General features: G+C 36.6%; 1 protein-coding gene across 3 annotated transcripts in view; it reads left to right on the forward strand.

The window, feature by feature from the left end:
* Positions 1-27,113, forward strand: part of LOC115455320 (ecdysone-induced protein 78C) — a 92,118-nt gene that overhangs the window by 4,636 nt on the left and 60,369 nt on the right. Inside the window, exon 2 of one of the 3 annotated variants that reach the window (XM_030183990.2) lies at positions 1,061-1,104. In XM_030183990.2, coding sequence (XP_030039850.1) covers positions 1,061-1,104 — 44 coding nt within the window. Of the gene's footprint in view, positions 1-1,060; positions 1,105-23,811; positions 24,036-27,113 lie in introns of those variants that run through there. The other 2 variants (XM_030183994.2, XM_030183982.2) reach the window with 2 other exon arrangements.

The following is a 27,113-nucleotide window of genomic DNA, read 5'->3' on the forward strand; positions in this document are numbered from 1 at the left end:
CTTGGCGACAGAAGTAGACATCGTGGTGGTACTTACCCCGGCGGACTTAAAAAACAATATTGAAATAAAATAACAACGGATTTTTTCGCTATTTTATATTTTAATTTTGACAACGTTCGAAACCTCGGGAATAAATTAACGAAAACATAAAAATCACGAAAAATTCCATCAGGTAAGTTATTTAATATCGAAAAAATATATTTGATATTTGAGAGATTCCAATTTAGGCAGCCATATCGCTACCTCGTATTAATTTGCCATAATTTCCTGTGTCAATAAGTGCATTGCTGTAGCAAGTGTAACTACTGCACATAATAAGACTTAGCATCTCATGTCTCGGGATGGCGAGTACAATAGAAAACCAAAACAAATATTTGTACTTCAAGGTGTTGGATTGTGTTTCCACTATTTAAGAGCGGTCGCATAGCTTACTATGAGGCGAGCGACAAGCTCGTCTCGTCATTCAAAGCAATAGAAAAAAATGTTAAAAATTCGTGTAGATAAAAATACATATTACAGAATTACTTCCATACTTATATTATAAATATGGAATTAATTCTGTCCGTCTCTTACGCTTTCAGCGCTGAACCACTGAACCTGTTACAATAAAATTCGGCAAGGAAATAGTGTGGGACCCTGAAAAGGACATGGGCTAGAATAACAAAAATACACAGCGGGACTTTTATCCCGGAAAAGCTTTTTGACGCGGGCGCTAAAAATCTTTAATATAAAACGAATCGCTAAATGTCTTGCTAATTTAGTGACGTTAGTATCGTATAAATATTAATGTCAATATTTGTCAATATTCCCAATTTAAGGGTTTTATAATTATTTTTTGACAATGTTATTGTTGACTTTTCAAATTTATTTTATCTTTTTTTATCTTATTAGCTACCGTACCGAATAGCGGATAAGTATTAAAATATTATAAAAAATTAAAGAATCGACTGTTAGGCGGTAAGAAGTTCGCCTATTCAGCTAGTACCTAATATATTATACTTTTATTAATTAATGGTTGAGATTATTTGCCAATATAAAGAAATTAACTTTCCTTTCTCAGGTTCAAGGAGGAGCCATCTTCCCCGGAGTCTGGCGGGTCTTTAGGTGAGTAGAAAGATTTTTTATTTTTTCAGTTTGGTTTTCATTAATGCACGTATTCCTTCGTTCTGAGATATTATTGCGTATCTCTTGATTTTATAATATTTAGGCACGTCGCAGATGGACTGCTTTAATTATTCCCCAAATAGATTATTATATTATTTCAGATAAGTGCATAGGTTTTTTAATGCTTATAAAATTGTGGCCATTGCTGGTCCAAACACCAGTAAATTACGAAAGGAAAACAATTTTTGTGTTATAGTTATTAAATATTTTTCCTTTTTATTCAGTAAATAATAAAAATCTTTCTGTATATTTGATTACGATGACGTACCGTGACGTCGTGCTAATAGTTTTCACTGTGAGATTATTTGAGGAATCTACAATCATACTATAAATGCAAATATATTTGTGTTATAAATACTAATCTCTGCAAATATATTATACTAGCAACTAATATCTATAGTCCGATGCTAATGATGAGTTTTTTTTAGATGACTCCTGCTAAATTTGACGAGATGACCAGCGGGTCTAAACTGAAAATTACTTCATTAAAATCGCTCCAGCTGAGTCCATAGGGAGCATACGTACAAATTTACTTTATATGTTTAGATTAACATGTTTCTTAGAAACAATATTAAATACCACACAACTATATAGTAATGAATAAAGTAATCCATGTTGATATTTTTATATTCATAAAAAAAAAATCACGTAGAATTGTGATTTAAAACGAGCATTGTAATATGTAAAATAGCCGGCAAACAACCTGACCACACTACCTGCTAGGATATGGTTCTTCTCTACTACTGAGGGGATTTAGGCCTCAATCCACTACACTGGCGTATTGCGAACTGTCAGACTACACAATCATTTGCTGGCTTCATCACGATGTTTTCCTTCAACGTTAACGCAAGCGATAATTCACAAACAATACACACGTAAACTTTTTTTAACTCAATGGTGCATCCATGCCCTTGGATTTAAACTTACGGACATTCGTCTCCACAGTCCACTCTGCTACCAACCTATTCGGTATTGGTATCACCATTTTTTTATGTCGACGGTTCAAAAGCTAATTGACTTAAGTGACTTTTTTTATTTAATAAGGTTAAAAAAAATGTAAATTAGCTTATTTTAAATATCTAAGAAACTTAGTGTTACAAAAAATGTCGCTTACGTCAATTAGCCTTCTACCCGTCGATATGCAGTTGTGAGAAATTAATAATATATATACATTTATTTGTCTAGTGTGACGAGGGCCAATATGCATTATAAGTGCAGTGCCAAGGGCTCTCAGTAAATATATACCAGGACCGCATAAAAATGTACATAAATTATTTACCGCTGGTAAATTAAAGCAACATTGAAATTTTGAATCGCCTCCATCGCATTGCAACGCGCCGAATATTAATGTTCTATGCAATGTTTTGTGAGTTTTGTGAGATGGATATTTGTTGAGTCGGTTTTGAAACGTTGTCGGGGCTCAGTTAAGGCGAAGGTTAGGGATAAGTACGCACAGGGAAGACGTAATATTATATTAATTAAGACATATTTAAATTGGAAATTTGCTAAACTACTAATGCAAATTATTTTTATTATATTACTAGGCCTTATTCCATTCCTATGTGGAGTTGGTACGACACAGAACGTATGCAACACCAATATCAAAAAGCAATTTTCTTGTCTAATGCTGAAAACACGTAATTTGTAGTTTTCACGGCCGTTTAATATCTGCTCTCTGTAGCCTCTAACCCCGGTAAAATTACATCTGAAAATTAACGGTGGATTCAAAATCTGAACCTTCCAAAACACATCTCAACATCCACTCGTAAGCATAAACCTTCTCAACCTCAGAATCGACACGTAAACACGTTCGAAAAACTTGTAAGCTTCCCGTTTAACACGGAGGGGCTGTACCTGAATTGAATAACTATCACCTTCCACTAATTTCATGTTACCATTGACAAAGCACGTCGCTCAGCGCTGACGTGCGGGTCTGGTGTCGCGTGTGCCTTAAACTGTCTGCCCCAGATCCAAAATAACTCTGGGGCTAGCTAGAGGCAGACGTGCTTGGATATTGTGACCTTTTGTGTCCAAATTATTTAATATTCGCATCATACATATCAAGAATTTAATCAAGTTGGTGTTTTGTTTAGTAATTCGCGGGTTTACAAACAGCAGGGATTGTTCCTGGTGCTGTTTGGTGAGTCGTTGAGCTTCTAAATTTGTATGAATCGGTGCTGGTTTCCCTTGAATCTACATAAAGCTTTCGCAGGTAAAAATACAAGTGGACATCATTCTAAAGTGCTGTATTGAATCTGCTAGACTGAACTTATAGGCAGCAAAAATAGAGATCTTAAAGCGATCTTGGAAGATTTGTGCCTAGTGCACATCCTGATATCGATTATTAAAGGTGCAAACTAGGCTGTAGCTGGCAAAGACGTGTTAATTCTTAAGGCCCTTTAAAATAGAGCATTCCCGAAGGTCTGGTGGATGTTTGGAGATTCAAGATATAACGTAAGTTGTTCCAAGTTATATGCATGTGGGTGGTGAGATAAAAAAGAAATAGGCCTTCAACCAAGCGCTTTGTGACCTAAGAACCATAAGGCAGTCAGATTTTTTATGCGCACGGCCAATTGGCCCTACTACACTTGATGGTAAGTGGAGTGGTGTTCCGTCACCAACTATGCCGGCCTATTTGAAAATGCATGCACAAAATCTGATTCCAGAACTCGACACTTACGTAGTTTGATAAGGTGGGTTTTACAACTTGCATACGGTGGTCTCTATCGAGGCGGATATAGGTTCTTCCACCAGCAGAGTGCAGGTAAGGGTTGAGGAGTTGGTTTTTAGACAGATAATCCGTTTGTATTGCAATCCTGGACTAGGATTTGTGGAAAAGTTTCACTTAGTTAGCACCTGTGTTGGTCTAATGGTAATGGTTAAAATTCATTATAACAATTACGACGTAAGGAAGAAAACGTAGGAAACGAAAGCAAAGCGAACGGACCAGGCTTATATGAAGTTAGTTAAATTATTATAGAGTACTTCTCAGGTATGTAGGTTTTCTCACGATGACGATGCAACGATATTAGACTTCACAATTAAAGCAAGCGCCTATTCTCTCCTTGTCCTTATCCTGTCTTTGGGTTTAAACGTACGGACATTCGTCCGGCATGGCAGTCCGTTCCCTACCAACTAAGCTATCTTGCCTTTTTAAATACGCACTTACTGGAAATTAAAAAATATATACATTTATATATCTACATTTTGAGCGGTCTGGTTCACTGGTTTGCCCTATCGCATAAAATAGCAACGCAAACCCACGGCTTGCATTTTTATACGGTGAGGAAAAATTTTAAAGTCCCAAATATCCATTATTTAAAATTAAATTACTTTTCGGATTTTATCGCGGTTTTAATATTTTACTTTTCTCCCGACGTTTCGAAGACTTTGCAGCCTTCATGGTCACGGGGGGGACTGAGGTGTTGTTCATCCGCAAAGTCAAAGTTACAATATTTAGCCACATTTTACAATTATACAACTGTTTAAAATTTTTGCTGTTGGTGGTCCGATCTAGTCGAAACCGAACTAATAAAACTAAAGAACTAAAAAATATCCATTCTTTTTCTCTTTGGCTATGCATCCATACTTATTCTGGTATGGTTGGTATATGGACGATCTAATATCAAAACACATGTTTATTTATAATTTCCTATATAAGAATCAAAGATAGTGCCATAGAAAAAAAATGGACACTCATCTAATTTAGTTATGATGCGATTAAATCGGAAAATTTAAATCGTCCGCGAAAGACCGGTATTATTATCTTATATTTGGTATGTCTGCTCAGTATCAGCCCGGAGTCTAGAATTTGTGCCCGGTATGGCGATAGGCCCACCCATTATCACATCATGGGACGAAACTCACTCGGCGAAAAGTGGGTGCCCTGGTTGCGCCTCTGCGTACCTCTTCGGGGAGAAATGCGTGATGTGCGTTTGTATCTATTTGGTATTATAGATTATTATATTCTCAAATAATAATATTAATTCGACGGTAAATATAATACATGTTATTTATAAAATGATTCTAAAGCTTTATTATGAGATTTCCTTGATGATTTTCGAAATGACGTGATCGCGCACGTCCTGCGTTTATAAACATAAACCAACTTCCATATTCTCTATTAATTAATGTTTCACGTGGATATAGGACGGACAGGATGTGGTCATATTCAGTGAGACACAGTTTATAAGTTTGTTATTTAATATTTGGTTATCTTCTTCCATCTGGCCCTATGTCATTCTAATTTTGAGTTCCGCCTGCATTTTAATTAGCCTCAGGAAAGTCTATGTAAAACTCAATGTAATTGTTACCGACTTGGGAATGGAATCTGGGACATCCTGATCCTTACCTCGTAAGTACGTATTGAGCTGTATGACCTCACTATGCTGATACTTATACCTAAGAGGGATTGGTAGTCTTCTATACTACTGAATCAATTTGCTGGTGTTACGACATATTTTATATCCGCCTGGATGGCGACCACCGTACACAAGGTGTTAAAACCCGCCGTAGTGGGCCACGTTAGTGCCACGTTTCGGTATCAGCCTGTATGTATCCGTTTCCAACAGGCCGGCATAATTGTTTCGACTGTTGACGGGTAATCATCTCTCCTCAGTCGACATTCTTTTAGATACCACTTCACTTACGATCATGTGCAGTAAAGTCAGTTTACCGTGTCCCTAACAAAAATCATTTACAAGTAGAAGTCTATCATTAATGTAAGTAATAATTTATTACTTTGTCGAAACAGCGGCCAATAAAACTAATTATAGATATAACAGATGTAGTAATTAGTAAAGAAATCGAAGTTACCTATTAAAATTAGGGTTGAAAGTTTCTTTTAGCGATTCCTTGACGAAACCTTAATGATCTCTTTGATGGTTGTAGAGAATCCCCGGGTCAGAATAACGCTGTGGGGTAAGCGCACCCCGCTCGCCACTAATTCTGCATAATCTCAGTTATCAGCAAATCTTATGAGACAACTCGGCCTATCTGCTAATGGTACTGGTTTTCATGCTCCTGAATATCCAAAAAACAACTTTAACGCGCTTATTATAAGTCGAAATATCCAATGATATCGTGTAGAAACGTGTTTGATTAGATGCTAACTCTTAATGCATATTACAAGTGATTTCCAACCTTAATTATGTAACGTAGAGTGTTTATTTGTCTGTTGTTGTGTATCTAACAGCTATGCGCGGTTCAGCGACCCGAGCAAAGGTTTGCTTCCTGAGCCAACCGCGTTCAAATCGCTAGTGATGTCCTTGTGCTTAATTCGCGAATTATTGTCCATCGATCGTGTACTATTCTCTATTATATTGTGTAATATGTATTAAATACTACTAAAAAATAGTGTTCAGTTCTTTAAGATGATAGCGTTCCTTATCGTCATGTCGAGCGCGTCTTTATCGCACAACTCATGCTTACGTCAAATCAAAAACCGAATCAAACAGACCCCACAATCTCAGCTCAATATTGACTAACATTTCTGATCTGTAATATCACGATAACGGAAATTCTATTGATGACATACTTCGCCCTCTGCCTCCCCTCGCAATATACGCGTGAAGGTATGCAATGAAAAATTTTCTACCTTAATATCCTGCAGCGGGATAGGAGAAAATAGTCTGGACTACTTGTTGCTGGGAAACGGGCATGGAAAATTGATTTTCTTTATTGGGCAATAGCTGGCGCGGAGGAAAAGGGCCGGGACATTCGACACGCAAATATTTAACATCTTTTACCAACAATACTAAGCTAAGAATATTGTTCTATCAATATCTATTGATGCCAGTTTTAATACTTAAATCAATAATCCTAGCCAAGTATTGAAACGGTTGATATTGAAAAAATACAAACATATTATACCATCACACCATAGTGGCAATATTAATGATCCAATTCTGGAAAGTAATTAAATAAGGCAAACTGAAGCTGCTCAGTTTTTAGATTTTATTTGCGACACGGTCAAATAGTTTAGTCTTTTATTAAGCTGAAACATATTAAAATTTTAAAAGAACATTAAAGCAAAAAAAACTTGCTTCGTAAAATCGGTATTCACAGAAGACCTACAATCCTTCAGCTACGTCTGCATTATTGTATACCTAGAAAAAGTTTTTAACAATTTCTCATTGCGTCAAACTCATTCTCAGAAACAGCTCTCAGTTCTCAATCGATATTTCAATAAACTACAAGCTTAAATTATAACAGGCAATAAGTTGTCTGACTAGAGTAGGTTCAACAAAATAAAATATCCTACCATTATTATAGATGTGAAAGTTTGTGAGGATGGATGTATGTTTGTTTCTCTTTCACGAAAAAACTACTGAACGGATTTGGAGGAAACTGTACAGTAATATTGTTTATACATCAAAAAAATACATAGGCTGCAATTGATAATGATTTTGTGTAATTTGGTCATAATATAATGATACATATCAAGGAAGTCGGAAAAAAATCCCGGAAAACTTCTTCACGCGGGCGAAACCTGTAATTGTTTTCGACGTTTTAGTTTTGTTCGGATATGAAACTAGGAAGTTGTAGGACTTAGTACCTAGGCGTGTTGCCGATCTAAGTATATATACTTCTGTGAATCATCGGCTTCATACACTAACTCCATATACATTAAGCCATATTTTTTTTATTTCTATAAACTTTTATATAAACTACTTTTCATCTAATCCAGATGTTGTATTTTTCCTCGCTTAGGTATTGTTTCCAGTATCAATTCTAAATATTTCTTATTCTAGTCGTATATTCTGATAAACACTACAATGGTTTTATCACAAAAATAACTAAAGATACTTCAAGCCATTATGAGAGTGGCACCTTTCGCGTGGGGCGAGTAACAAGCATACCATGCTTCAATACGCCCTCACACTATTACAAGAGGAGAGGGAGGTATCGATTGTATTTTTTAGATATTATAAAAATATTTTGCGCATTTTATCGCGGTTTATTTATACACTTTATATACAGATAGGTATATAGGCGGACTTAATGCAAGAGGCATTTTCTACAAGTCGACTTTAGCGTGGTGCAGAGATAAACACTGTAGGTGCAACTAAAAATGGTGAAATATTGTTATTAAATCTATGTATATATAATAACAATAAGTTCTCTGATTCCGTGGTGGCTAAATGAGACTCCCTGATCCTTGGTTTGCCTTAACCGGCCGGCTAGGGATGGGAGTCGCAAGAGCTAAGTACCTCAGGTCCAGGGTGGGGTGGAGTGGGTGAGTGCTCAATCTGCGTTATAGCTAGGAAACCCGCTCTAGGACGCGACAGCGACCCGCCATCGTGAAATCGGTGCTCACCTCTCGTCACCTTTAAGCCACCCACAACGGTGTTGCGTCCTTGGCTTACACCACTTATTTGATGCCAATTTAGTTGGGGGCAAGTCACCATCTGCCTTGAATACATAAGATTGAGACATTTTACTTGGCAGGCGTCCCGTTGTCTCAATCAATAGCTCAGCAACCAATCCAGCTAGATCCCCTCCGTAGACCCAGTATAATTCCCATCTTTTGTGCAATAGTCCCTGTACCTTGCAAGCGCTGTCTTTGGTTTTATTTCCTCCATAAGTACAGACAGAGAGAGTACTCGCAAGGTGTATAAACCCTAACTAGAGTAATGTATCTTAAGGGGCCTCTACGTGTTGGATCCATGTCCCCACGCAAGTCTTCCAAAAGGACCGGCCTTTATGCCGTGATTTCCCGCAGGAAAGATACAACATAACAATAAAGTATATATAATACTAGAATAATTTAAATATATAGGCATTACACATATAACATACACATATAAGAATAGGATAAGTTTTTATATAATACAATTATTGTAATAATAAACCTTTATAAATAACTAGACAATATTTGTGTTTTTTCTATTGTAATCCCGGCTCAGAGGTGCTTCGTTAGTTGGCATGAACACTACATTTTACTATAAAATCATTAATTACCATATCATACAGGGAACACATAATTAATGAAGTTCAGTTATCAAAGGATTATTCTCTATTTATTAAACACAAAGCAATCTTCAGAATATAATTCTTCTTTAATTAATTAGAAATAATTAACATGCTCTTTCATGCACGTGATTACGACGAGCACTGAGGAGTGCAATATATTATGATTTTTTTTCTCGGTTTGACTGTTAGCTAGTTTGTTTTGGCGTGCCAATAGCTTACAGGCTTGGCTTCAATAGCAAAATTTTGTCATACTCGGATAGGCTATTAATAATTAAAGTATCGTTACTTTCCTTACACAGATACGTTCGGGTAACCCATTCACAGACAGTAACAAACTTACTGTTACTCTTACATTATGTCGGTTCGTTCAACTCTTATAACTTACTTTTGGCGTTTATGTAGGAACTGTCTGATAGCTTCTAAGAACGGCATGCCTCCTTTCCCATCGTTGCACCAAAACTTCTCTAATCGGCAAATCAACTATACAAATAACATTCATAAATCGATTTATCGATTTTCACAAATCGATTTGCAAAGCGCGTCCCAACACTGCGCTGCGGGGAGTCCGGCTTTTTACGCTGCGTTCAGTACGCGCATTATACTCTTGTTAGCTACAACGATAGGTTTGGTTGTATACTGCCGTGCAAAGGCCGGGCAGGGGCAGTGTCGTGCTGCGAAATAATCCAAAATGTTGTTGAGCTGTAAATGACAAGTGCCTACATGTCGGTTAATGACTTATATGTCGGTATGTTTATATAAAGTATGTATATTTGCTGTCAGCCTCCGCAGTATATTTATGGAATAAAAGTAATCAAATAATAAATAATTAAGGTATAGTCTTTCTTTCTTACAGTAAGTTTTCTTATTTCACGAATGCCAGAGACGCTCACAAAGTTCTAATATCATCATCATATATGGTGTAAATGCATCAATTTATTCCTACAGCGCCGGTCCAGATGGCTAGCGCGGCAGTGTGTACAATATTCCCAAGAAAGATGGCAACGGTGTGATTAGCCAAGCAGAAAGCTAGTAGCCTCCTTCCCTCCTCTTATATCAGTAAGAAGTATTTATTAGGCTTGGTCGTAAAATATAAATCTATCTAATGTTCATTTGAAGATGTATATAAAAATAATCAAAATCATAAAGGGTGTGTTCTATTTATATACACACCCTAATTGTTTTTAGAGTGTTCAGAAATCCGACTCGCGACAGGCTATCAGCAGTAAGTCCATCCACAAAACAAAAAAACTGCGCCAGATTGTATCAAAATAAATTCATCTACCAACATTTTAAATTATATTTTTTTTCGATGCCTAAAATTCGTGTTATAAAAAAACATTTTAGTTTGGATCGTGTCTGTTATGTGGTAATACTATACTCTGCCATTATGTAACACATTAGTGGAGTGGAGTGCAGTCAATGATAAAATGTATATGTAATATCGTCTACCCTCCTATAGTTCACAGGTTATGCATTAGCCATCGTCGCATTCCTTTAACATTATAACTAACGTACTCAGTCTTGTGACTTCAAATGAAATAATTATTACAGAAACAAAAAATCAAAAGCGAGAAACGGATTAAAACATTTTTAAAAATGTGTTCGAAAACGATTATAACAAAGGATATGACGTTAAAACTTTGTGAACAACAATATAACACGGTTGCTCGCACTTACAGGAGTTGTACTGCATGTCTCACAATAGATTAATTTATTTATTGCAGACTGGCAAAACATATGTCAAAGAGATTCTCGTTTATTGTTGAAACTCCATTTAGCTTTGATATGAGTTTGGTGACGCGTGTTAAATGATGTAGGTTCTGTAGGCTTCCGAAGTTCTTGTAAGTGCAGAGGTTACTTCGTCTGGTAGTCGTCACCTCAAAACAAACACGAACACACATCCGCATTTATCCCACTACATAGAGGCGCAACCAGGGCACCCTCTATTCGCCAAGTGTGTTCCGTCCCATGATGTGATAGGGGGCGAGCCTATCGCCATATCTGGCACAAATTTCAGACGCGCTGATACTGAGTAGAAAAACCCAAATATCACCGCTCGACCCGAGATTCGAACCCAGGACCTCAGAGCGCTGTCGTACCGCGCATGCAGTACAACTACGCTACCGAGGCAGTCAATCGTCCCCTCAAAGGCCATAAAGCTGCTAAGAATGTTATGGTAGATACCTTTAAGATAAGAGGGCCCGTAGACCACATGAAGTCTTAGAACTTACTTCAATCGTTAAAGTTAATAAGAAACAAATAAATAAATGCGAATATGTTAGCGATAACCTGCGGTCAAAGCGAACGTACACCTAAAATTAATAGATTAGAAACATTTATATGAAATAATTACCGCTGTCCTTGACATTCACTAATAATATTAATAATAATATCAGCCATGTATTATATACTGTTCCACTGCTGGGCACGGGCCTCCTCTACTACTGAGAGGGGTTAGGCCTTCGTCCACCACGCTGGCCTAGTGCGGGTTGGTAGACTTCACACACCCTCGAAATTCCTTTAGAAAACTTCTCAAGTATGCAGGTATCCTCACGATGTTTTCCTTCACCGTTAAAGCAAGCGATAATTCACAAAGAATACACACATAATTTTAGAAAAGCACAGGTGTTTGCCCTTCGGATTTGAACCTGGGGACATAGGACTCGCAATCCAAATGGATTTCACACCTAACTAGGCCATCGCTGCTCCTATTTATCCACAAATCGGGCAGTCAATAAATCATCCGCACTTGAGTAAGTAGATATTTCTTATGGAACCCTAAAAATAATAAAATTGTGCGATTAGAATTTTTCAAAATCAAAGGAATACCTGATTTGCGTCGCATGATAAAATTATATTACGTAGGAGTTGTGAAGTTATTTAACAATAGGGGGAGTATGGGGTGGGGGTCAGTTGGGTCTCTATGCACTCTGTCTCAAAGGGAGTTTAAAACAATAGACTCGTGTTACATGAGCACGCATTTGGTCTCAGATAAGGGGGGTCATTTTAGTCATTATTTTGGTGTCGGTGCAAGTACACAATTTAAAAAACCTACATATTTTAAATTGGAAAAGTACCTTTAAGTTTTTCATAAGAATTTTAGATATGGAATCTTCAAACTTTAAATTGAAAACTATTGATTCCTCTTGGATCCGTGCTCTAGCATTACTTTATTTAAAACTAGCTTTTGCCCGCGGCTCCGCCCGTGTTATAAAGTTTTTCGGGCTAAAGACTTCCGTTATAAAAGTCACGCTATATATTTTCCCAGGAGCCTATGTTCTTCCCAGGGTCTCAAACTGTCTCCATACCAAATTTTATCCTAATACGTTGGGTAGTTTTTGAGTTGAACACGTTCTGGCAGACAGATGCAGCGGGGGAGCAATTAAATAAATAACTTTAACCGTTTACGCAGCACACGCAACAGAAGCTCTCAAAACGAATAAATTTTCCCCGTTTTTGCAACATGTTTCATCACTACTCCGCTCCTATTAGTCATAGCGTGACGATATATAGCCTATAGCGCTCTAGGAACAAAGGGCTATCCAAAACAAAAATAATTTTTCAGTTCGAACCGGTACTTTCTGAGATTAGCCATTACTGCTTCGCTCTTATTGGGTATAGCGTGATGTTATATAGCCTATAGCACTCCAGGAACAAAGGGCTATCCAACACAAAAAATTTCAGCTTGAACCGGCAGTTCCTGAGATTAGCGCGTTCAAACAAACAAATAAACTCTTCAGCTTTATATAATAGTATAGATATACTTAGGTCTGCCTATAGAGAACTGACATAAGAAAAGTCGACGAGGTAGACTGACTTTACAGAATATCCCAAAGTTTATTCTGGGGGTCACTTCGCGATGCCGCCTGCATCCACACCTGCTCAGGATGTTTATTACACGCATTTGCTTGAAATCGCTGAAGTGTAATTAACAGTTCAATCCTCTTAATTTAAAAATTTTAAAATTGTAAGGACCATTGTCGCTTTGACATGTCAAAGGTGTCTACATTTTTGCAAATTTTATTTACTTTGACAACTTCTACGTTATGTTGAGTGCATGAAATATTTTTCATTAAAATTATACTTGGAAAACGAAGCGCGCTTTCATTAGAATTTTGCTTACAAGAGACCTATCACGAGTTTAACTGCTTACCCTTTCATGCTAGATTAATTCTCTCAGATATATATATACTCGCATAAAGACCGAATGACAAATCATTGTAAGTCTTATGTTTCCTACACAAAGTTTAAAAGTCGCTTGTCATGTGCCTAAAGATCGGAATCAAACCCGCGACCTCCGCTTCCGTTCCACCGCTAGACCGTCACTGCAATCTATGTAGGTCATAATGCTAACTAGTAGAAGTTGCTCGCGAAGCAACCTCCACCAATCTTCCCAGAGTAATTATATTTAAAATAAAACTGCGGTGCTTAAGACAGCTTTGCTTTGAAAGCATTTTAATATCTTACTAGTACTGTCACTCATTATCTTGCAAACAATAAACTAAACGGATTTACATGCACTTAGTGCTTGGATAAAATTCTTCATAAATATAGTGCTTACTTTTTATCTAAACACAAAATGAAGTTTACTCCGACAAAGATCCACACAAAGGCTAAGTCGCGAGTAACACTAAGTATCAAGATAGGGTTGTCATGACGCGGTAATTATATTAGTGTTAACGGTTCAAGCGCAGGCGCTCAAGCGTTGAATAATAACTATACATTTGTAATTCGTATATGGAGTGAAGGCTGTCGTATTGTTTTTCGTGTTTTGAGACGTTTTAATAGATTACCTGCTGCGTAGGGTTGTCGAATCCTACTTCTTATTCATTAAATTTATTATTTATTTGTAATATAAATGCGAATGTTTGTGAACATGTTCGGATGTTCGTCAGAAGTAAACGCAGAAAAAGTTTTACGGATTTAGATGAAGTTTGGTACACGGAGACCATATTCTGGATTAAAATACAAGCTCTTGTTTATCCCAGTAATTTAAGCAGCATTTTATTTTATCTTTCTTCTTACTTAAATTATAAATGCTTAAGCTTACTTTCTATACCGGTAATTTGCTTTCATAAGAAGTAATGGAAGTTTTATTTGATTTTGGAATAGTAGGCGCTATCGTTATAACGTGTTTTAGCAACTTTTGTATTAAAAAAGGCTTTCAGACTTTTTTTAAACTAAGATAGTTAAAAACCGTATTGATAAACCAATGTCACTTCGTCGTAGAATCTCAAGTAAACACGTAAGGAATTAAAAAATTTAGTAAACAAAACTTGAGCAGACACTTAAGCGCCTGTTGTTAGCTGAGTCGGTGGTGTTTAATAAATAAAACTATGGTATAACGTATGCATATTTAGTAGTGCAACTGAGTTGCATGTATTACTGTGGCCCTATGAATTGTAGTGCGGGTAGTAACTGACAGGGACTTTATTAGAAACCAGATGCCAAAATAATATTTAGTGCTGCACAAAAACATTTTAAATGTTAAAATGTTCATTGCAAATTACGAGCCCGTCGTCTCTTGTGTTAATGCAGCCTCACCCTAGGAGGCTGCTCTTTATTTTCAATCTTTAATAAATATAATAAATAAATTTCAGGTGCATTAATCTTTTATTGATTGTCTCGGTAGTGTAGTTGTGTGGCGTGCAGGGTACGACTGTCGCGCTAATGACACGGGTTTGATTCCCTAACAGTCATATTGGGATTTTGTATTTAGTATCAGCTCGGAGTCAAAATACACACACACAACAACACAAATACCCAGTAAATGTTAATAGCCCGCTCACTTTAAAATGAGACTTAACATGGCTGCTGAAATGTTTCTACCTACCCCTGTAAACAAAAAAACGCGTGATGCTATATGCGTATGTACAGAGCTTGAAAGTGTAATCTCCTAATAATATTTCAGTTTATTTAAAACTTATCGGCTTACTATTTTAATCCGCAGTCGATAGAGGCTGTAGTGAAATAAATATTGATAAAAGCTTAAAAGTTTCATTCCAAAACAAATAAAACGAATTTATAGAACTGAATTTCCACCTCTTTTTAAAAAAATGTTTTATCAATTTTGGCTTAAAAATTCCCGGACAGTATTACCTTGTAGGCACATGTTAAAATGCAGCGAATATGCGTTACCATTGTACCCAAACTCATTTATCGGCGTGTAGTGACTTAATGATCGAATTCTAAGTGAGTTTTCAGTGTCATTACAGACGGATGCAAATAAATGATATGCAATGTTATCGACTTCGAAAACTAAATTCATGGTCGTGTGTATGACGGTAAATACTTTTTGTTTTGTTTGTGACTTGTCGCATTAATTAGGTCGAATCGTACTTGATCGTTACATATTTTTTACATGAAACTACGTTCGATATAAGGTAATATAATAGCATTATAGATATTCCAGTGCATTAACTATGCTATGTTACTGACAGTATTTTTATACCCTGCGTTAAACTTAAACGCTCGAGTCGCTACAAGAAACTGTGCGTATAATGCGGCAAATAAACACGATACGAATCATTAAATATCAACTTACGAGTGCTGTTTTGGGACGTTCTAAAGAGGCTCAACTTTATTTAAAAAAAATCACCCTAAATTCAATACAAATTACAGCCAGGTACAACTAACAGAGATGGGTAGTATATATCATACTTATTTTGTTACAATCGTATAATACAACTTGCGATAATTACCTTTAGACTAATTAACTTCGTTTGTTCCTAGTATCATTGCATTTCATAGGGTTAATTTTGTTTTAGTTAAACTTTTTGCTTGGGGTTTCGCTTTCCTCATTGAGTTTTTCTTAATCTGTGTTTAGTTTATCGCGTTCAGACTGGCAGACGCGGCGGGGGATTTTTTTAATAATATGTAAAGATGATAGATGTAGCTTAGTTAGTATAAAAAAATACAGTGACAAGAAGCACAGAACAAAGTAATTAACATCAACAATTCCAAACGAAATAGCGTAGGTAATAGACTAAAATCCACTCATGTGTACTTAAAGCCCAGTTAAGCTTAAGGGAAACAAATAGGTATAAGGATAAGGAAAAGTCGAGATTCGGAAATCTTACTCGCTAGTCGGACACTATTTAGATTTTTGTGAGAAAGTGGTACTGTCCCATTCGAGCGGGTAGACTAATATCGTATTGTATCATCATCAAATCAACAATCAATTTTTAGTATATTAAAACATCAAAATTAGTTTGTCAAGAATCAGTAGCACAATCCTTTGCACTAATTTGTAACAAATATTTTATCCCAAAATCATATTAAAATTTCGTTTACCTTTTGTATTAATAAAAATTCGGCACATTTCGATCGCTCTCTGATACCTACTACTATAACTGACCGTTACAAGAACACCCTTACCTATCCCGCGGCCCCGCACATGTCCCGCTCGTTCCTTGTGGCGGCGCGGGCGGTGTGCTCGACTTATCAACTCCGCGGGAATTTTCATTGTTATTATTATTTTTGTATTTTTATGTGATATTTTACACCAAAATCTAATTTGGGAGTTTCGGCTTGATGGTATACAAAAATTATCCTTGTATATCGATATAGACCTCTCTCATACCACGTAACTCACATCACATCTTTCAGTCACAAACTAATCGTAATCAGGTTCGATCTGTGATCCTTACAATATTATCGGGATATCATTTCACCGGACGCCAAAAGATTTATTCGAAATATTTTTTTATTGCTAGACGATTAGGTTCGCGCATAGTGGTATTGGGTTTTGCTTCTCTTTACAACCTCAGGTCTGGATTTTGTACCCAATATGGCGATAGACACGCCTTCTATCACACCAACACCTATAGTGACAATTGGGTGCTCTAGTTGCAGCTTTATACTTTCTGGGATAAAGACATGATAGTTGTAATTCTTTTTAATCTACGAAATACTCATTGCGTCAAAATCAACAGAAGTTTGAATATAATTAAGTTGTATTTAACGATTCCTGTATTGTAAAACGAATATACACGTTTAATGCAACTCACTTGATAGGATTAAGAATCTTTCGAGTTTCCGTAGTAGGTGATCCGTCAGCACAGTTATACTACTCAATCTATAAATAATATTTACCGGCTCGTGGCTATTGATTTTTGCATACAACGCAGAGAAAAGCTCTGTACATCCCATTATTCAGCCTACACTAATTTATAAAGGTATAAGTGTCCTAATTCGTTTGTGGACGATATTCTTTTAAAATTCTTGAACCTATTCTAGAAATACTTTCACTATAAAAGAAGCTAGTCTGTCCAAGGGCCTTTGCTATGTTTTCAAGGTTTTGAAGCTCAAAAGGAACCCTTTTATGATCACTTTGATATTCGTCTGTCCGTCTATCTGTCAGTGAATACTTTCTTCTCAGGAACGCATGGAGGTATGAAGTTGAAATTTATATCAAGGTTTTAGGTGATGCTCGCGTCTTCACACGCGTGAATAGCCTTTCTCGTTACAAACTCTCTTAAACACTAGCGATTTTCACGGGAGCAAATTATCGGGACAAAAGTAGCCTATGTATGTATTAATCCAGAAAGATCCGTGTGCGAAATTTCTTCCAAATCCATTCAGCGATTTTTATATTTACTTCTAACAAACATGCAAACATTTCCACAAACTTTCACATTCATAAGTCAGATAAGACAACCGGGCCTACGATATACTGCTGTGAAAAATCAAACTCTTGTCAACACGACAAAAGTATATGACGAAAGAGAAAGGTTAATTTCGACAGGACGGAATGCTTTACAGCATGCAATACAAGATTCGATAACCGTAATGTACTTAAATAACAAAAAAATAGTTTGTACAGAACCTCAGTACGTGAGTCAAGCAGTTTTCCCCGCATTGTTTCCCGTACCCTCGGAAAGTGAACACGGGCCCAACTGCGAGCAAATCTAGTTTAAAACTTGACGTCAGTTTGTTAATTGGCATGACGTTTAGCAATTAGTACGGTAACCTAACTATCGGTATGGCCGCGTGAAATTAAAGCTGCATGGAAACCTACCCTAGCTACCGGACGGCAACAGTTCGGACTAAACGGATTTTGGAATATTCGATTAAAGATTTTCGAGCGATACTCCATGTAATCGAGTTAGACACATAGTGGAGGCTACGATTGTTTATAAACAATTATGTTATATTTTACAATATGAGCATAAAGATTTAAAATATTTATTTATTTTCCCCTCTTACATCTATTACAGGATAACAATACAGTATTGTAACACAATATAAATAAATAGTTTTGTTCCACAATCCTCCTAATATTATAAAACCGAAATTTGTGAGCGAATCGAATCTAATTGTTATAATACATGTAATATGTTCACAACGTAGCAAAAAGCTGGCGAAGCATGGATGTCTTACACTTCTGTCTAACCCTGACGGTGTGATGGTGTGCACGTACAGACAGCTACCCCAGATAACTTGTACAATACAAGGAATTATTTCGATTACGACTGCGCTCATTGCTGTTGAGTTGTTAAGCTTCATGATACCCATTCTGCACCTCGACGTTCTTCAAATTGGTATGATAGCCAGTGGCTTCCTCGATAAATATGCTATCCATTATTAAAATATTTTTTTAATTCAAACCAATGGTTCGTGAGATTAGCGCATTCAAACAAACTCTACAGCTTTTTAGTAGTATTGATAGAAGTATTTTATAATACATTTTCTGCGTTTATATTGACAAGGGTGCTAATTCTGGGAATCTAGGTTTTACATTACAATAATAACCTAAAGCCGTTGTTTGTTAAACTGAACATTGCATGGTCAAGCGTCGCAGTGGTTATCAGTATGACAAGTGGAGTGGAGGATCACTTGGATCTCCAAACTAATTCAGTATGGTAGTATATGTTTATTTCCAATGCGACAACTGGTGTAAGTCATTCGCAAACCACCTAATTAAAGCCCCGCTTATCGCTTCTTACAAGGTGGTGTTATGCCCAGTGTTATTTGACAATTTACGGACTTCTACATGTTATTCTTTTAAGAATATATGAACTGTAGTCTATGAAATGGAGAGCCACGGACTACTGTTATTTAAAGTTCCGTATGATGTTGCTTCTATTTATACCAGCATCAAGTATCATGCGAGCAGTATTGTCATTTAATTGCAATAAAAAACAAATAAATGTGCAATGTCAGGCAGCAGTGGTTGGTCTACGGCCTAATTAAAAAATAAAATTGCATTTTATTAATTACAGCAATGCTATAAGACCCAATGTTGAAGATCATATAACGGCTATTACTTGAAACATCATGTGCTGTATTTTGTCTAGACCTTATATGTATTAAACTCATTTAAATCCGCCAAACAAGAATCTTGTCAAACATTTACAATCTATATATCATGTTATTCTACTTTAATTTTCCACTATTCTCTTCATATTTTCGACGCGGTTACATAATACATGTGTAACGGGGGACGCAGACGGACGATAACTGTCGCGCGACAGTGAATTACTGCTTGTCTTAGCTGGCAAGCAACTTCATCATAATATCGCGTTGTGGATGATTTTTGTATGTTAGTATTGTTACGCTTATATTAAAGTTTCAAAAGTTTGTGATTATTGTAATGAAATGAAATAATTTCTTTGAATCCGTAAAATGTTATACATTATTTAGATTCCGTCAACATTAACTCTATCGCCAGTTCGAACAGTTCTCACCAGAGAAGAACGGGCAAGAAACTATTGTGTTGCTCTTTTCAAAATCAGTTTAAGGTATAAACAACATTCCATGTTACAGAGTGAAAAGTATAATTGTTTTTTTTTGTTGATTCGGAATTGAAACTTATATAATACAGCCTCGATTAGTCTCTTTCTTGCACATTATATCGGGTAGTTACAATGTAGGCTATTGACTTCGAAGTCATATTCAATTTCCAAGTCGACATGAACTTTTGAACAATTTTATTGTAGTAACTACGACGACGGTAGACTACCAGAATATGACACTTTAATTCACATCTGGTGGTAGGATATATTTTATTTCCATCCAGATAGTAAACCCCGTACACAAGATGTTAAAACCCGTCATAGAGGCCCAAGTAAGCGTGTCATGTTCCGGGATCAGCCTGTGTATATCCGGATCCAACAGGCCATCAGCTTTCGGGAGTCGACATTCTATTGGACCCCACTCAACACCAGGTGCATTGGCACTTACCTGTGCCCGTCTAAAAAAGACATATAAACATATGATGTAGATTTGTACTCAAGTAAAGATGGCGGTGGTCTATCTTTGAACACAGCACTCATGAGGTGACATCCTTTGATATCTATCCGACGTCACCCTTACAAACGTACTAAAAATATGACATTTTCCTTCACATAGGGTGACAATCAACCCGATATCACGCCTGTTTATAGTATTGCCGCGATCGGTAGTGTGCGGTTAACTTTATTGCATTCTATATATCGCATAAAAGGAATAACTAAAGAAAATCGTTTAAGTATTGAAATACCGGCCGCTTTGTCTCACGCCATCGATTTTTATTGTTCCTGTTCACATTTTACTTGTCTTCGTATTGAAGTTATTACGGAAATACCGATCGAAATAATTTAAAATATTATTGATCGAAACCGAATCTAGTGGTCTCATAGCAATATAGGGAATTGATTTTTAGATGTAGCCGCAAGGGCATTGATATAACGACTGTAAGTACACGAAAATGTTCTTGGCTGATTGTTTCTTGAGGATATTAATATCTGTATTCATAGATAATAGAAAAAATGTACAGTCAATAAGAAAATAGTCAATACGAGCAAAAACTTTTCGATGCGAATCGACCTAGTGTATAAGGATCATAATACTCTATCTATGTACAACGAAAGGTGTTTTGACCATTGGAGGTTTGAGTTACTAAACAATTTGAGGATAATGGTCCTCGTGATTGGTAAAATGTCGTCAAATATGAAACACGGTCTCCTGAGAAAGTTTTATTGTAACTATAGATAAGCTAGCTGCCCTTGCTGCTTCAACTCAAAACCCACTCTGTATTGCCCATTCCAGATACATTTAAATTAGCGTCAATATCAATAATTCTATACACATGTTATTAGCCGCAAATAATATAATCTTTAAAACTTGCAGAAGTCAGCCGGGTTGCACATTAAATTACTTGCTGTAATCGACTTCTGGGAGTTTTTCTAATCTAAACCTTGCTTCAGAGACGATTTTTCTGTATCAGGCCGCTTCATTTTTAGAAGTAGTTATTGGTACAATACTTAGATATTGTTTCAGCTGTTAGATATTTTCACTCCTAATGGAGTATAATGGTCACATTTCGTCAGCTGTGTCATGATGTGCTTATTACGTGTATTTCTTCAAATAAATTCACTGAATGGAGAAATGGATCTGCTTATGTATTTTATACAAATGTCACTGTTTATTAATTTATCCGATGTTTGAAAATTTAACTCTGTTTTCTGATTTCCTCCACATGTAAAGCGTTCAAAGTCGCCTAAAAAAAGAAAGATCGGATTTCGAATTTTGCTTCCAATTATCGTTTTCGAATATAATTTTATTGCATATCATCAAATACTCTAAATATATCCTTTGTTATACATAAATAATCTCTGATAAAGCTGAAACAAATTTGATAAGAATTAAGTAAACGTTTTCCTGAATTTCCAAGGCGTAACTTATGTTATTCCAAAAGTATTTGGGAACTGCACAAATAAGCAAATTAGAGACCAATATTTTGACCTACCCCAACACGTACATTAAATTAGAAAGCATTATCATCCCGGGAAAGTTCACGGCCAATGAGTTAAACTCATTCCGGATGTTTCATTAACTAAACCGGAAGTATGGATAAATTGTTTGTGCACTGGTTCGCGCGGCAGGAACAAGGACGATCAATCAAACGCGCATATTATTGTTATGGCAAATAATACTTTAGTATAAAGGTAATACGGCATATGTACTCCACTTGGATTTTCAAAAATGGCGCATTATCCTACACATAGTTAATCATTATTATAACCAACTACAATATAAGCGGCGATAGCCTAGTTAGGTGTGGAACGTACTGCCAAGAATTTCCGCAGGTTCAAAACCCAAGGCCAATTATGTGTGTATTCTTAGTTAATTACCGCTTGGATTAATGGTGAAGGAAAAAATCGTGAGGAAACCTACACACCTGTGAAATTCTCTATAGGAATTTTGAGGGTGTGTAAAGTCTACCAATCCGCACTAGGCCAGCGTGGTGGACTAAGGCCTAATCCCTCTCAGTAGAAGAGGCCCGTTCTCAACAGTGAAACAGTATATAATACAAGGATGATATTATATAAGAAAACGATTATCATAACGCATCTAAACCTTGTTAAAAATCGTTGAGCACGCCTCTACCTAAAGTTTGGAAGTTAAGAAAATGATGTCCATTACTGATTTTCATTTAAAAAATGTTTTCTGATTTCCCGTAAACATTACTTTGACTAGCCAGATATACTACCAGAATGAGGAATTAAGAACGCGATAGTTTCATCTCTACACATCCTTTGATGACAAACGCGTCAGTATATCAAAAATTATATTGAAACTGTTATTTTCGTCGAAAATAAGCTATTGTTATGTAAGAGATGCAAAAACCGGACGGATAGATCTACATAGTTCAAATGTATTCATACGAGCAGATATAAAACTAAATGTTCCGCTTACTGCATCGGTAATGGCGTCGGGTCCGGTTGGAAATTTTTGGTAAATGCAAAAAACAATGTACGTCAGTCAATATACTCACGCTTGTGTCAGAGAGAGGTAGATTATGTCTCATGTGACGTAGCATAACATAGAACTTATAATATGTTCTCACGAATAAAAAAAAAATTTTTTAATCGAATCTAGAGAGTACCAATCTGGCGCCACTAAACCAACAGAATTATAAAAAGTATAAGAGCATTTTGTTAAAGCCCGTTGAAATTAGTTTTGTTAAGAGCATGACTAACCCATCTGATGCAGTTTCATTGATGCAGCTGATGTACCCACGATCTCTCGTTTCAAGCCTATCTCGGCACTCACTGCGCCACAGAAGCTGTTTTGTTTGTTCACAGAACGTCTTATTGTGTTTAATATAGTCATTTACATACATTTTTATATTGTTTAATGTAAGTTAATGAAGAAGGATAACTTTATTAAAAATAAAACTTTTTACTTGCTTTAGGTCTGAGTTAACTAAAATATTATATAATGATTATCCGTATCAGGTCATTATTTTAAGTTGACTGCAATTTTGTAGCGTCACACATTCTCATTTTCCTAAAACTAATCTCCGTAACTTTTGCCTATAGTAATCGGCACAGGGATAAGTTGATGCCCGTCTTCCCGAGTGCGTAGGCAGAAGCGGAACTAGTGCACCCACGATTCACGACCTTAGCACATCGGGTGAACCCAACTCCATCCAACGCAATTCATAACACTGTTTATAATATGTAAACTCAAGTTCCGTATTCTAGGATTGGAGCCCATGACTTAATGTTTACTACACAAATGAGTAAAACTTGTTCATAAACCTCGTCATAAGACTCGTAAAACTTCCTCAAACAAAAAAAAACAATACATCCTAAATGCGTTAGAAAAAGCGCATAGGAAACTCTCACTGCGCGGGGTGCGGGCCCGAGCGCGGTGGTGCGCGGGGGCCCGCGGAGCGCGGGGCAGTAGTGTCAGGCAGCGCGGGCGCCGGCCAGCGCGAAAGCTCTGGGCCAGTATGCGCCCGGCGCCCGCGGCTTACGCACGGCTCTGCCCTGGACATGAGCCCGACATGGACGTTTGGAGCGGACGCGCGGCCGCCCCCTGTGTGCGGGCCACGTCCCGCCTGAACACCGCAGCGGGCGACACCTTCCCCATCTTCTACAAGGACTCTCCACCACAACCCAAACAAGGTCTGTCTATTATTAACAAAAACACACGCATTTAAAATTCAATGTTAGACAGTTGGCAACACATTTGTACGAAATCAAATTATGATAATTTTATACGATCGTGAAATCAGCGAAAACTGAAAAAATTACAATATTTGGAAGCTGACGCGGATCGGCTTGCGCCCGCGGCGCTGTTCGGCGTTGACTTATATAATGCGACAAGACTGACGTGTGATATAATTGTATGCAATCATTTGGAAAGGACTGCGCCTTTATTAACAGATAACTAAGATGTATATAAAGCTTTCCCATTTGTCCCCTGTTTACCTCTGTATGTAAATTATCAAGTTTAGCTAATCACTGTTTAGATAAAACACTGAGTTCATGATTATGATGCTTAAATTCTTATCCATTTAATAAAACGTAGTGATATTGAAGTAGGTTCAGGAACTGATCACCAAATTTTAGTGGTATCTTATTTGTAAACTCTAAGTCAAGTTAAATTCTAGATTGACTGCTACTTTATCCAAGAAAGAAGAAGAAACAGGAGACGATCTTAGACCAAAATATAGACAATTATTCTTGCGGCTACTATAGCATTTTCGTTTATTGTTATCGAAAGTAGTCACTTTTAGTTTAGTGTTATCGTATGATACTGAATTAGGTGTTTGGTCGAATTCTAAGGCTGACCAATGTTATTTCTCGTTTTTACGCACGGGATGAACTAGAAATGATCGGCGTAAAACAACTGGTCAAAGAATTAGTGTCCTGCATGTTGCGTGTAAATGTGTTTCTAAAATAAAACCAGGATAATTTCATTACCTGAAAATCACTCTTTATATGCTAATGCTTTTCTGAATGCACGTTTGCTTTAAACAGCTTGTGAAAATGTCAGTTCCCAGAAGGTATTCAGAAATGACATCGCTTGCTATCTGCGAAAGTTCTTAGAATAAAGCGACACAGCGTTTCTTTGGAGCAAAGAAGTCAAAAGCGTGGTACACTCCTTGAATACGCGTTAATACGGCGCGATCACTTTGCTGCCTTTTTTTTGGTTATTTGCATTGTCTTGTTGTCGCCTGATATTTTAAATGATTGAGTCCAAGCGTTTTCCAATCCGGTATTGTAGTCATAAAACACGCCTATATTATGCTCCTAATTATGCTTTGTATACTTGTGAAAACAACATGAAAATCCGTTTAGTTTCGATGTGCGCTTACAAACAGAAAATAGCGAAAAAAGTAGTTGATATGTGTCGCATTATTCTCTTTTGATCACGTCTTGTTGTTTTATGAATTTTCTTTCATTCACATCGAGTTTTGCTGTTTTATTATAAGTATTAATCAGTGATTTTTATTTGAAAATTCTAAGCCTAATGTCATGGGCAGTCGTAAGCTTAGACCCCGTTCAGAGTCTTATTCTCTATAACTGTGTAAACCCTTACACGGTAATACGTTATTTTCGTGAATATGTATACCATTTTCTATTGTCTATAACGCGACGTGGTGCGTTACGCGTTCCTTATGGACAGTCAAAATAACGTGTGGCATAGAATAACGCCCCTAATGACAAGAGACTGCGTGTTATCGTGCGACGTTTAGTTAACGCGCGTTTGCAACTAAACGTATTTTGTATTTATTTTGATGCGCGTCTTAGATCGGGGTCTAATGCGGTTTTCATAGTAAAAACTATACTACTACTGCATTGAGTTTAGCTCACATAGTTGCGAAGATTCCACATAAAACATGCTTAGTTTAAATAGTTTGTTACTAATTTTACATTCAGTATAATATAATAATGTGATTGAGTAGACTTTGATTGTTTGGATGCTTGTTAGTAAATAAGTAGACTGTCTCGGTGGCGTAGTTGTGTTGTATCCGGTATGCTAATAATCGTAAAGAATTCCCGAGTTCGAATTCCTGGTTTCCCCAACCAACAGTGATATTGGATTTTTCAATATCAGCCCGCAGTTTGGAATGTGTGCCCGATACGGCTCGCTATCACATCATGGGATGGAACACACTTGGCGAAAAGTGGGTGCCATTGTTGCCCCTCTGCCTATCACTTAAAACACAAGCGTGATGAATTTTATTTGTGTACAAAAAAACCCTTGATGCATTGTTCAGGTTCTTTTAAATCAGACAGGTTGAAAACGATCTCGAATGTATATCTCATCGTTCAATATAAAACCAACAGAAAAGTTATACGAAAATGAATTTTAATATTAATGCGAATTTTATATTCTGCCTATCCTGTTATTATGTATGTATTAATGTTATTTTCGTGTTGATGTGTTTTGTTTTTTGGGTTCCGTAAATCAAAAGGAACCTTTATAGGTTTCACTTTTTGTTCATCTGTTGGTCCGTGTATCTGTCCGTCAATACGAACTAAGAACTATCTCAAGAACGCGGAGAGTTATCCACTTGTAAAGCATTTCATTTTAAGGGTCCCTACCTCAAGAGGTATCTTTACAGGTTCACTAATTCATCTCTCTCAACTCTCAAGATCCTTTTACTCAGGAAGGCCTAGAGAAATCTAATTGAAAATACCAAAAAGTCGGCCCTACGATCACTTACAGCTATGAAAATATCAAACTTGTCACCGCGATCTGAAAGTATTACAATATATGTAAAAAGTTTTGCTTTATTACAACGAAATAAATCCTATAGGGTACTTCCGGTTGACCTAGAATGAAATTTGCCAAGAAGCAATGCCTCAAAGTACATGTTAAGATAAAAATACTTCTGGGTATTTCGAAATAATATAAGCTTATATAACGAGGTAGACTAAGACGATACTATATAACCAAGTGTGTCGCCAGCTTCAACTTAGTTGAGGGCAAATTTCAATATTTTATCCAATATTTTTATAAATGCGAAAATTTTCAAATAGGTAATCCCAATAATTTAACAAAAGTATGAACTTGTATTGAATTTAGGGGAGGCGGCTGCCTTCCCCTGCTGCCCTTGTGCCCTCATGCATTAGGTTATATAAAATCTTAATATTCCAATATAAACTCAGGCCTATGTGAACTATTCATGACTTCGCTCACAGTCAATAAATCTTGCGGAGATATAATCATATGTTTTTCCAAAAGAGGTA

This window comes from Manduca sexta, chromosome 27 (assembly GCF_014839805.1).
Source record: "Manduca sexta isolate Smith_Timp_Sample1 chromosome 27, JHU_Msex_v1.0, whole genome shotgun sequence".
NCBI classification, from domain to species: domain Eukaryota; kingdom Metazoa; phylum Arthropoda; class Insecta; order Lepidoptera; family Sphingidae; genus Manduca; species Manduca sexta.